Source organism: Micromys minutus (genome assembly GCF_963924665.1).
Source record: "Micromys minutus genome assembly, chromosome: 15".
NCBI lineage: Eukaryota > Metazoa > Chordata > Mammalia > Rodentia > Muridae > Micromys > Micromys minutus.
The window spans coordinates 27169926-27183590 of record NC_137984.1 but is presented as its reverse complement, the minus strand read 5'-3'; the positions used below and the strand labels follow the sequence as shown (position 1 = coordinate 27183590).

The following is a 13665-nucleotide window of genomic DNA, read 5'->3' as shown; positions in this document are numbered from 1 at the left end:
TCTTCACCAAAGGGGCTGGAGAGATGGCTCAGAGGTTAAGAGCACTGCCCGGTCTTCCAGAGGTCCTGAGTTCAATTCCCAGCAACCACATGGTGGCTCACAACCATCTGTAATGGGATCAGATGCCCTCTTCTGCTGTGAAGATAGTGACAGTGTACTCACCTATATAAAAATAAATCTTAAAAAAAAAAAAAAAAAAAGGTTTTCACCAAAGACCCCAATCCACATGGAACAAAGCCACCCCCAGGGGACCCTGTGGTAGCTGTTCTCTCTGCTGAGGACAGGGAGGCTCTGGGAGACCCCAGCATCTACCATATTGCTGGAGAGTCCTGGGTCCTCTCTGTTCTCTTCCTTGTTTGCACTGGTAGAAGCATAAGCCCTGAACAGTGTGTGTGTGTGTGTGTGTGTGTCTGTCTGTCTGTCTGTCTGTCTCTCCCCGAAAGCCCTCTCATCCTACCACCCCAGACTTCATAACTATGGTCCTCTATCTACTTTGGTCTTATTTTTCCTTAAGGGGCTCTGTTCTGACAACAGGTTTGTTTGTGTTGTTGTTGTTTTACGTTTGTTTTATTCTTTGGTTTCCTGAAGACAGGGTCTTACAGGTAGCCCAGGCTGACCCCAAGCTTACTATGTAGACAAGGATGACCTGAACAAGGATGATCCTCCTGCTGATACGACCCCACTGCTGACATCCAGGCAGGGCTGGGGACCAAATCCAGGGCTTATCGCAAGCAGCTGAAATCCCGCTTTCTTAAAGGCGCCCTCTCTGACTCTGCAGACAATCTTGCTCAATTCCTGCTCACCGCCCACTTCATATCGCTCATCACACGTAAACTTCTGGGTCGAGGTTTTTAGGCTGTGAGGGTAAGAGCTTAATCTTACTCTGGGATAACAGGACTTAACACTGCAATTGGCCCAGGAGAGAAAGTAAATCAACGTGCAAGGAAAAGAAGGAAAAGGAGAAAAGTGGGCCAGTAAGAACAACCACGCTCCCAGGTTAGACCTCTGGACATTCTCTTCGGGGAGAATACCTGTTCATGTGATGTTGGCTATCCTTCACCTATAGCATGGAATATAAGGTTTTCTGTGGCTATCCTGGGCCTGAAGCCACTTATCTCATAATTACTGTCCACAGTAAGTGTGCACTGGATAGTCTGTGATTTGCACACAACACTACTCACACACACTTAGCTGCTCAGTGCTTTAAGAGATGCCCAACTGTTTGACGTTGCGACACAATACTGTCATCTGTAAATACATTCGAGTGTGTTCATAACTACCTTGGGACAGATGTAACTCATGGGCTAGCCACAGGCTGGACAGGCCTATGAGAACACTTTTATTCCAACTGTCTAAACTGAGCCCTAGACACGTCTGTGAGGTCCCCATCCCAAGTCAGCATGATCTTCCTATTCACACTGCAGCCTTACATAAGGCTCTGGAACCCAGGTGAAGCCTTCCTGTTTTCTGTTCCCAGGAAGGATCCCTAACCCTATATTGCTTATGGGTTTCAGTGAGCTGCCTGAAGGTGCCTCTGCGCTGTGTTCCTCCCAGCGGTGAACATCTGTGGGGAGCCGAATGCGGACACCATTACAAGATGGCGCTGGCTCCCTCACGGTTTGAGGTAAACAACTCCATATATAGTAATGCTCTTGTCAGCTAAGGCACTGCATCCTGTTCATGCGCAGTACATAACCTATCTCCAGCCAATCCCGAGGCCTCTGGTGTCCACAGACTGGTGACAACCAATCATGGCAAGCCCGTATGCGCTTCTCCCTATATAAGCGGACAGCTAGGGTAGTTCGGGGCCCGGGTGGTGGTCCTCTTTCCTCGCTGGTCGAGAAGCGCGCCACAGAACATCTGAATGTTCATTACCCAGAGTCAGCACAACGGGAAGGTAAGAAGAAAGCAACTGCTTCTGAGTTTTAGCTTTTTCTAAAACTCTCGAGCATACCTTATCAACCCTTCTGGGTATTGGGATAAGCCTAGACTCAAAAGTGACCCCCAATGTCACTCGAATCTAGAGACATCAAGGTAGGGAAGGGTGTGTGTGGAGAGCCTTTTGAGGGTCAATGGCTTCTAGACTCTTGGAGGAGGGAATTTGACATTACCAGGATAAAAGAAGTAAACTCAAGGCAGGAATCTGACTTTGGGCCTGGATTCAGGATATAGGCCCAGATTAAGAACATTTACATTTGAGTTAATGCAAAGCTCAGAGCAGGCTCAGCAGAAGCACGTGTGGCAGTCCTTTTGTCTAGGTCATTCTGAGTAGCCCCTAGAAAGGTGTTTACAGGGTTCTGTTTACTGCCTTGTTGGTTCCTTGACTCAGAATTGATCTTATTATTCTGCAATGTACCTAAAGTGGTATAAAAGCAGACTGGAAATAATAAACCCGCTTCAGCCTCAGGACGGGATGGGGCTGTTCTAAATTAACAGGAGATAAGCTGACTAACCGCTTATCTGGCTTCTGCAAACTGCTTGTACCACAGAAACCCCCCCCCCCACACACACACACCCTAGTGGCTGTTCTACAACGTTGTCTAATAGTCTTTTTTCTTTTTAATCCTCACCCCTGCCCTGGAGGACCTGTTGACTGACTGATCTGGCTTAATCAGGTGTGTAGCCAGAGCTAATGGTGTGTAGCAAGAGCTAATGGTGTGTAGCAAGAGCTCAGGGTGTATTACCCACTGTTGCTACTGAAGTCCAGAGGGCAGGTATATAAGATCTGCTGAGGCTAGATCCTCAGGGTGCCAAGTGAAACAAGCCGGTTCCCTTCCTTCTCTAGGCCTTTGAGTCACTACAGGTAGCAGAAACCACTGAAGGGGCCCTGAAACTTTTTTAATAACCACACTCCAGGGCCTCGTTCCAAGAGCTTGGTTCCTTCAATGCCCTGCCCCCAGCGATCTGAATGGTTGGCTGCGGGTTTGCGAAGCCCGGAGCTGTGCAGAGCAACTACAAGTAAACCAGCCGAGATGGGAGCCTCCTCAGCCATACTGTGTGCGCCCAGGCTTCTGTTAGAGGGTAGGGTTGCCTGATACCTCAGCAGTTCTGCACCTCGACTACAGCATCAGGATTCCCTGCTGAACCCCAGAGGCCCTTTTATTCCAACTGTCTAAACTGAGCCTCAGACACGTCTGTGAGGTTCCCCATCCCAAGTCAGCATGATCTTCCTGTTCACACTACAGCCTTACATAAGGCTCTGGAACCCAGGTGAAGCCTTCCTGTTTTCTGTTCCCAGGAAGGATCCCTAATCCAACCTCAGGTCTGCAGGAAGGCAGGAAGATGAAAGCCACAAATGGGAAGAAGGCAGAGGAAAGGGAGAACTGGACGAGCCTGGGTCATACAAGCATTTGGGTCCTTTCGTTCCTGTGGCTTATCCATTTCCTTTAATCTAGGCTTGATAGCTAGTAAGGGGTGGGAACTGGAAAAACTTCTAGCCTGGAGTGAGTCAGTCCCTGGTACCACCTATGTCTACTTAGCTACTTGGCCTACTATAGACGACTCATTTTTTTTTCTTGTGAAGAAGATAGGAAAATACATACTGTGTGAGGGGGGAATGGAATGAGGGGATGTATGTGTGTATGTGTTATATGTATGCTGCTTCATGTTCCTGTAAATGTACGTGAAAAGGTCAGAGGTTAACACTGGGATTTTTTTTTTCTATTGTTCTTCACTTTTTTTTTTTTTTAAAGACAAGGTCTCTCAGTGAACTGGGAGCTCAGCGATTCAGCAAGAATGGCTTAGCAGCAAGCGTGCAGGTTCTTCCTCAGCACTGAAATTCTAGGAGCACGCACTACCACATCTGTTTTTCGGGTTTTGTCAGTCTGTGGTGGTGTTTGGGTTTTTGTTGGGGGAGGGGGGCTGCTGGAGCTATGAAGTCAGGTCCTCAGGCTTACATAGAAACACTTAGTCTACCGAGTCAGCCTCCTACGCTTGGTTTTGGCTTTTGTTGTTCTTGTCGTTTTGACACCGAGGGCCTTACTTTACAGCCCAAATTGCCCTAGAAATTATTACATACACCAGGCTGGCCTAGAACTCATAGCTACTCTCCCGTCTCTAGCTAAATGCTCGGACTACGTGCATAAATCACCACGCTACACTACCCTGGATGGTTTATATGAGAATTTAGAAATCCAGACTCTTCATGTACTCACCATACAGCCAATAACAGAATCCCCTGCGGATGCTGGAAAGTTTTTGAGCACAACTGACACAGCAACAAACAAGGTCCATTACCCCCACATGCACTACTTCCTACCGCAAACGTAACAGATTAAATGTACGGCCCTTTGGATGTGGAAGGTGGCTTCAGAGATATACTAAGACAGAGAAAATGGCTGGAGTCTCCCATGGAAGACCTTCACAAAGGGAAATCTGAAGGAAGGCGTTGGTGAGTCAAGGGCCTGAAAACACTGGGGCCAGAGATAAGATGTGTCGTTGCCATGGTAACAGCTGCCAACTTATATGAGACTTCATAGTTGCTCAAGAAATCAGCATGTAAGAGCCAGCTGGGACCAGTCCCACCATTTACGAATAGTTAGTGTCTAATGTCTGCTGGGCATAGTGCTATCTCTAAGAGTTGCAGAAACTTACTGAAGGAAAATAGTCTTTGCTGTCAACAAGGCTCTCTTTAAAATCCCAACCATTTTCGGTTTGAAAAAGTTTCTGTCCAACTTACGATAAGATTACATTTTAGAAAGCCTGGGAATACAGCTCCGTAGCAGGCACTTGCTGAGCGTGTGTGAGGTGCTGGGTTGAGTTCCTACCACTGCAGACAAACAACCGGGGCACAGATATTTAAAGTAAATCAATCTATTACTAAACCCAGTTCAAAAAATATATAGTAGACAGACACATCTGTGATCCCAACATCTGATGGTATGTTTTATTCTTATTACCAAGTTTCTACACTGTTACTTAGAACTTCTTAATAATGATTATGACTATTGGAGGCTGGAGAGAAGGCTCAGCAGTTAAGAGTGCTTGGTACTCTTCCAAAGGACAAGAGTTTTGGACCAACCATCCACAGTAGGCATCAGTTACTGCCATACCTGCCACTCTAGCTTCAGGGATGTGACATACTCTTCTGGCTTCTGTGGGCACCAGCCGTTCATGTACACATACCCACATACACAGACATGGGCACGCACAGAATAAAGAAATAAACAAAAATCATGGTAAGCACTGTGACTGACTGATAGCTACTCACTCAATAGAAACGATGACAGCGTTCAGCTCCTCGGCCATTGTGGTGCACAGCTGGTCATAGTAGCTGATCTCTACAAGAGAAGAATGGATCACTACAAAGATGGCCACAGAGGCTGCCCACTCTCACACAATAATGCTGAGTATAGATTGTTTTTAGACCAAGATAACAATAGCAACATACACTGGAAAAGTGCACGGGAGCACTTGCTTCTGAGCTCAGTACCTGAGAGGCGGAGGGAGGAGGACCAGGGGTTCAAAGCTGCCATAGGCAATACCTGGTATATGTGAGACTGCTCAAACCCCCCAAAAAAACAAAAAGCAGGAAGGGGTTGGGGGGGAGGAAGGAAGAAGGAAGGAGAAAGAGGGGGGTGAGGAAAGGGATGTGGGGGAGGTCAGGAGGGAGGGAGGGATGGTTAGAACAGGCGAGAAGAACGAATAGCAAACAGATACACTCGGCTGCAAAACTTAAATCTGTTTTATGATAAAATGTAATGGCTATAACAGGAAATCAATACTGAGTTTTCAATGTGTTTTTAACTTACTAAACATTTACTTCATTCTGGGCTATATGAAACACACCACCTTAATTCTGATTTTAAAGCTCTTCGGACATACACCATCAAGACAAATCACAGCAAATTAGCAGTTTCCTCTTTAGAATGGTAAAGGTTTTATACGCTTGACATCCTCACATGCTGTGATTCCGGAAAATTACCAACGTGAAGAACAGAGTAGTTTCTTTACCCCAAGGGAGAAGCAGAGTTGTTGAAAATGTTATCGTTTCCTAGAAAGGAGGCTTTCTCAGGGACAAAATCATTTTAAGGATGGATTTCTGGTAATTTTTCTTCTAATACGTCGCAGCCCACCGGACTGGGATGTAGCGCAGTTGGTAGAGCACCCACCTAGCAGACAAGAAGCTTTGGGTTTGAACCTAACACCACACTGATGTGCGGAAGTAGCGGGTGCCTGCGATCCCAGCACTCAGGAGGTGAAGCCTGGAGAATCTCAAGTTTAAGGTCGTCCTCAGCCACACAGTAAGGCCAGCCTAAGTCCCTGAAACCCTGCCCCAAACGAACAAGCAAACAACAACCAAGATTTACTCTTTCAGCAGAGGGCCTAATATTTCCTTTCTTGGTGACTTGGGAAGTGAGTCCTTAGAAGCAGGAGGTTAAGGACTGCTTGTCTGCCTGTACACATGTGCCAGCCCAGTTCTCCCTCAGGCACACCAGGCAACACCAAGGTGCAGTGGCCAGGCTGACCCTCATCTCCAAACCATTCTCCCATCTAGACGTCCTGTCTTGGATAGGACATCTTACCTGCCACGTGTCCAGTGCCACAGACTCCATCTGTCCAAGATGGCAGCCCTATCTTATTTATTTTTGGGTCCCTGTCTCTTGCACACAGGAGTGACTATAAAGCTTAGCACTGGCTGTTAATTCTAGATGTCCAATCACCTCTGCACATGTCTGTGACAAGTTGCTAGACTCGCTAACTGGGGAAGGAAGACCCATTCTGATCAGGAAAGGGGCGGGGGAGCTAGGATACCATGGGTTCTGTCCTGGACTGAAGGAAAATGTAACAACAAGAACACTGTAGATACAATGTGTGTTTCTGTCCATGGCCTTCCTTCCTCCCTCAATGGAATGTAAACTATAATAAACCCTTCCTTCCTTCTTTCTGTCCTTCCTTCTTTCCTTCCTCCAGTCACTTCAGTATTTTGTCATAGCAATGAAGAACCAACGGACACAGTGGTGACCCACAGTCTAGGTCTGCCCACAGCCCGTAGTCAGCAGGAACAAGCCAGTGAGTACCAGAATGCCTGATGGGTGTGGAGCTAAGTAAGATGGAGCTGTGAGAGAGAGTTGTACGCTTTGTATTTTGTGAATTAAAAGTTCATATAAAGACATAATAAAGGAAGGCACCAAGTCCGAATCACTTTTTCTTTCTAGTCTGTTACAATTACATTTTTATTTGTGTGTTGTATCCTGTGTCGGGTGCTACAATGCCCACATAGAGGTCAGAGGACAAGTTCTGGGAGTCAATTCTCTCCTTTCGCCCCATGGGTCCCACAGATGGAACTCAGGCCTAGGCACCTCTGTCTGCTGGGCCATCTTCCAGCCTGGCATGTTTCCTGTAGAGATAATACCAAAAGCGCTGGACTGTGGATGAAGAAGGAGGTCGTGGTCACTACAGGCAGAAGCCCTGAGCTTCTGAGGCAGGATGTGCTCATGGTGCGGTGCTAAACAGCGCAGCCTGCATCTTTGAAGCCCAGCTCCAAAGAAGACGCCTCAGCACATGGAAACGCTGTGTGTTTTAACGGCTGAACACTTTTGGTATTTTTCTTTTTGGGTTTCGAAAGCTAATGCCGAGTTACTGTGTATTAAGCAATGGCCACTCCATTTTGTAAGAAGATTTTGCCTTCAAAATCAGGTTGATAAGGGCTACAGATAATTATCTCACATGCTGGTGGTAAATACGGTAACTCCCGGTCAAATAAAGCTGAGCTGGGTTTTCATATAGAAAGTATTATCACTGCGTTACAGTAAGTCGTCAATGATTTGATCACAAGAGCTCGTGCACGCCGCAGGACACTGCCATCTAAGCAGCATTCTTAGCTCAGAAAACACTTTCAAAGCAATCGGCACTAAGAAGTGTATCAACAAGGGCTGGGGGCTGTCGCTCTGCTGCAGGGTCAGCCACTGTCTCACATGAACGAGCAATGCTTTCCATCCCCGGTGCTGTAGATGGAAAGACAGGAAGAAAACAAAGGAAGGACAGAGAACCTCTCTAGACCATAACCATATAAACAAAAAAAGCACTGACCAGTGGCCGAGATGACGCAGGAACCAGGATGTTCCAGCAGAACCAAGGGTCCCATTCTTACATCGCAATCACACCCCTCCCAGCGCCAAGCACACTGAGCCAACCTGAAGGTGACAGAGACTTACTTGCACTAGCCAAGGCCCAGCCTCCTCCGTGGATAAAGACCACACTGCGTCGCAGGGGCTCATCCGGTTTCGGAGAGCCTTCAAATACGCGGACTTCTACCCCATCGAATTCGGTGTCCGTCACCTTCACTTTTGGCGATGACGTTGCGCTTCTTTTGCCAAAAGAGAGGATGATGAAATTCAGTGTGATCAGATGGTGGCTCAGTCCCAGGGAATGTATCAGGTTACTCTGCAGGGAGATGGAGAAGAAGGGGAGACGGGGAGTCAACTGTTAGCATCAAGCAGGAACACAGAGTGGTGCTCACCAACACATGTTGGGGTGTTTGGCTTGCTTTTATTTTTTGAGAGTGAGCTTGTACGTGTGCAAGAGAGAGGGAGAGGGGGAGACAGACAGACAGACAAAGTAGAGAAAGAGCACACTAGATAGCAAGGAGATCATTATGTAGCCCCCTCAGTCCATGAAACTTGCTAAGGTAGACTGGGCTAGCCTCAGACTCTCGGAGATCTGCCTGCCTTTGCCAAAGGAGGGTCGAGAGCAAAGGCAGGCATGCACCAATAAACCTGGCTCATTTTGCTCTTTTGAAATATGGTCTTTAACTCAGTATTGCATGCTTGCTGGCTGGTAACAACTGAGTTCCTGCAAACAACTCTTCCTGGCCCAGGGTGAGTATCACTGGACACATCCTACATCCAATAGAGGGCTAATATTCAATATATACAAAAAACTCAAGAAGTTAGACTCCGGAGAACCAAATAACCCTATTAAAAATGGGGTACAGAGTTAAACAGAATTCTCAACTGAGGAATATCAAATGGCTAAGAAGCACCTAAAGACATATTCAGCATCCTTAGTCATCAGGAAAATGCAGATCAAAACAACCCTGAGATTCCACCTCACACCACTCAGAATGGCTAAGATTAAAAACTCAGGTGACAACAGATGCTGGCGAGGATGTGGAGAAAGAGAAATACTCCCCCACTGTTGGTAGGATTGCAAACTTATACGACCACTCTGGAAATCCCTCTGGTAGTTCCTCAGAAAATTGGACATAGTACTACCCGAGGACCCAGCTACACCACCCCTGGACATATACCCAAAAGATGCTCCAACATATAACAAGGACACATGCTCCATTATGTTCATAGCAGCCTTATTTATAATAGCCAGAAGCAATAACTTCATGAAATTCTTAGGCAAATGGATGGATCTTGAAAATATTATCCTGAGTGAGGTAACCCAATCACAAAAGAACACACATGGTATTCACTCACTGATAAGTGGATATTAGCCCAAAAGCTCTGAATACCCAAGATATAGTTCACAAGCCATGTGAAGCTCAAGAAGAAGGGAGACCAAAATGGGAATGCTTCAGTCCTTCTTAGAAGGGGAAAAAAATACTCATGGGAGGAAGTAGGTAGAAGGGATGTGAGAGGAAGAGAGGAGGGGTGGGGGAAAGGGGGCAGAGCCCAGAACTCACATAAAAGCCTGGTATCCTATAAAATTCCCATAGCCTCACTCTGAGGGGCCAGACTACACCCCCAGCCCCACCACACACAAGCATACACACACATGCACACTTATATAAAACGACAAATAAATAAATCAGTTTCTTTTTAAAAGTTAGGTTATTTATATATATATATATATATATATATATATATATATATATATATATATATAGTTCTTTTTTTAAGATTTATTTATTTTTATGTATATGAGTACACTGTCGCTGTCTTCAGACACACCAGAAGAGGGCATCAGATCCCATTAGAGATGGTTGTGAGCCACCATGTGGTTGCTGGGAATTGAACTCAGGACCTCTGGAAGAGCAGTCAGTACTCTTAACCGCTGAGCCATCTCTTCAGCCCCAAATAAACCAATCTCTAAAAAACTTCTTTCAGCAAAGGGCACAGCTGGGAAGTACTGGTACTTTCTTTCAGACTATGAAACCAGAATCTGACAAGGTAAATTAGACCTGCACGGTAGGCCACATGTATCCCTCACCTACCCCAGCTAAGATAGTTCTCTTGACAAGCAAACCTCCCTGGGTTTCCTTCGGAATACATGCTGAGTCATGATCACATGACTCAGTTTACCTAGTCTACCCGGGGAAATGCTGGAAAGTATTCATTATAAACCCACCAGGCGCATTCATGAAAAATAAGAGCAGGTGAATGACCTAACCATGAACAACATTTTGGGAATATTCACTTACTGTAACAAGAGGAAAATATTGATAAGATAATTCAATCTCTATATATGCTCAGACATAACTGTCCACTTTATGGAACAGCTTAAAATAATTGTTAATATCCATCATATTAAGTAAATGGAGGGCCAGCAAGATGGTTCAGTGGGTGGTGGCACTTGTCACCAAACCTGACAATCTGAGTTTAATTCCTGGAACCCACTTGGAAAGGGAGAACTGATTTCCTGAAAGTTACCCTTTGACCTCCACATGCTGGCCATGGCATATGTGCGCACAAATAATTAATTAAACAATTTAAATAAATAAATATATGAGCACAGAGTGTGTTTATGTGCGTGTGCAGTTCTAAGTTTAAATTCTTTCACAAATTAGAAAACGACATTCAATTTGCATGGTGAAAACTACCATAGGTCTGACTATGGTGACAGCAACTCTGGCCAGGGCACTGCCATACTCTTCCATCCAGATTCCAGACTAGGCGCAGCATGCTGTCCCAACACGTAACTCAGTTTACCCAGGCCTTCCCAGAAACACTTCTGCTTCTTGGATTGCGTTCACTTACATTAGCTGTTTCTGCCAGGCAGTGTGCTTTGTTTACCGGTGGCTGGGTTGGGGGTGGTACTGAGAAGAAAGAGACTCTCAAGGAGAGGAAGCTGGGGGGATGGGGGGAAAGTGGGTGGTAGAGAAAGCACCCAGAAAGCTGCTACAGGAACTGTGATGTTTAAAATTACTGGTGAATTAGAGACGCAAGCAGTTGTCCTAGCACCAGGTTGGGAGAGGTGACTTCTGATGACACCAGCTACAGTGAGGGCCAGACTAGCCTGGATATGTGGGTTCCTGTCCCAACAAAGCAACCAGACATCCCACAGTCAGTTTATTATAATCATTCAGGTTAGGGCAAAGCCCTGGGTTCTGTCCTCAGCACTATGAGAACCAGGTGTGGGGGTGCACATCTGGAATCCAGTGGAGGAGATGGAAGCAGGCACACGGGCAGATCAAGGTCCTCCTCAGCTAGGTAGCAGGTGTAGGCTAGGCTACCTCCCCAGGTCTGACGGCCAAAGAGCAAATGGCAGACTGTGACCAGAAACTATGTTCCTCTTGTTAGAATGCAAACGGTCTTGTTTTTGAAGTGGGTCCATCTCTGGTGGTGAATTCGGTGCAGAAAATGTGGACAGTTCTATGTGTATGGGGAACTTGGAGGGGAAGGGAGAGGCAGTCTTTAGAATGGAAAGAAGTAGAGGAAGTTGGATGAGATAGTACATGCTGTGCTCCAGAGGCGGAGGCAGGAAGACCACCAAGAGTTTGAGACCAGTCTGGGCTATATAATAAATGTGGGGCCATCCTGAGCCATAGCAGTAAGATGTTTTTCTTTAAAAAAAAAAAAATCAACCCAGGTATGGTGGCAGCTATAGAAGGCAGAGCCCCAAAGATTACAATGGGTTTAAATCTGGCCTGGGCTACAGAATAAGTTGCAGGCTAGCCTGAGCTACAAAGAAAGAACTACCATTTCTTCCATATGATTTAAGAAATTCAAACAAGAAGAGGCACAGAGATCAACGGAAGAGAAGCAGCACTGGTGACTCTCTGCCATGCCAGCAGCTTAGCACTGAGAGCCACGCACTCTGTGAATGTGACAGGAGCCTTCGATACAGCCCAACACGCAGTGGTGGACGCACTTAAAACCTTAGGACACTGTGGCTTGGGCTATCTATAACTCCACTGCATAGTTCTCAAGTGTGATCTTTACAGATGGTAACGCCCTGCCGCAGCGTCGGGAGGTCAGACACCCCTGGACCCAGACAGAGGTTCGCAGGGCTCTGCGCAGACAGACTGGCCCCTGTCTAGGGATGAAATCCAGCCAAGGCATCCAGCCTGAACCAAGCTGATGAAGAGATATGAGCAACTAGGGAAAGTGCTGAGGTCAGGTTCGAGAGGGCTGCACAGGAGCCTTAGTCAAATGCCGGCTGGCAGATAAGGCAAAGCAGCAGAGGAGGCAAAGAGGCACACAGGGGACAAGGGTGGAAATAGACCCCTCCTCGGTCTGGTACTCAGCCTTAAAGGAAAATCTAGATCATGCTCCCCAGTCCCATCCTGCACTTCCTCACTACCCAAGTTAGGCTCAGGGAACATCACAGAAGAGAGGGCAGCAAGAGAGACGAGCTCAGGACAGGGAGTTGGGCTATCAAGTGCTGTCTTCCAGACATCACTGTAGCCATGACTACCTACACAACATCAGTCGCCATTCTGACAGGCTGAAGTGAGAACTCACTAAGATGCTGGACGTGCCTTACAGGAATGTGGCGTGGATATAACCATGTTAAGAGTGTGAGCACGTATGCGTAATTATCAGTAATTAATTGGCAACGCATTTACATATAGTCGATTTGAAGAAGACAAGGACAGTGAACAGAAGCCAACAGCGTCAAGTGCAGAGCCACTGTATTAAAATCCCGGCTCCCCTCTTACCGGTCCTGGGACTCTGGGTCAGTCACTGACGCCCTGCATTCCACACTTCTCATCTATAACATAACACTAGCTACTATGTCAGAAGTCGGTGGCCATGTGCAATCCAAGGACATCCTCTGCTACAGACTCTAAGGCCAGCCGGGGATGCACAAGACTCTCAAAAATAATAAAATGAAAAACAAAAGGACGATAACTACGTTCTGAAACTGCCGTCTACATGTCAAACACAAATTACCTCCAGACAACTTTTGTACGTGCAGCTGGCTGGCTGTTCTGTCAACTAGAATCATTTAGGAAGAGAGGACCTCGATTAATTAAATTGCTTCCCCCACCAAATTTGGGGATTGGTGTGGAGGGTTCCAGCTCACTGTGGGCAGTGGTCCTGGGTGCTGTAAGTAAGTGGGTTGATCAAGCCAAGAGGAGCAAGCCAGTAAGCAGCACTCCTCCAAGGCCTCTGCATCAGTTCCTGCTCTGAGTTCCCTGGATGATGAAGTACAAGCTAAAGGCTGACATAAACATTTCCCTCCTCAAGCTGCTTTTGGTCATAATCTTTTATCACAGGAACAGAAAAGTTAATAAGACAATACGTACCTGTGGATCCCAGGGGGAGAGGAGGAGCCTCTGGAAGAGCTGATGCTCAACCACATAAATATCTTAGTGAGCTGCCACGTGGGCCACTGCTCTGAAGACTCTGTTGCAGCTCATAGCCTGCTTCCCTTCTCATATCTGATGGTCAAAGTTCTACATGAGCAATGCTTCGATTTTTCTAGCATGTTCGATTCTTTCTGTGTGGCATCTTTTTAACGCCCCCCCACCCCCGTTCAAGGTCTGCT

At 46.6% G+C, this 13665-nt stretch overlaps 1 protein-coding gene across 1 annotated transcript in view; it reads right to left on the bottom strand.

The window, feature by feature from the left end:
- Window positions 1-13665, bottom strand: part of NCEH1 (neutral cholesterol ester hydrolase 1) — a 56228-nt gene that overhangs the window by 13998 nt on the left and 28565 nt on the right. The window contains exons 2-3 of the mRNA XM_080929316.1: window positions 8157-8385; window positions 5210-5279 (exon numbers count right to left, since the gene is read on the bottom strand). Of these exons, the coding sequence (XP_080785442.1) occupies window positions 5210-5279; window positions 8157-8385 (299 nt within the window). The remainder of the gene's footprint in view (window positions 1-5209; window positions 5280-8156; window positions 8386-13665) is intronic.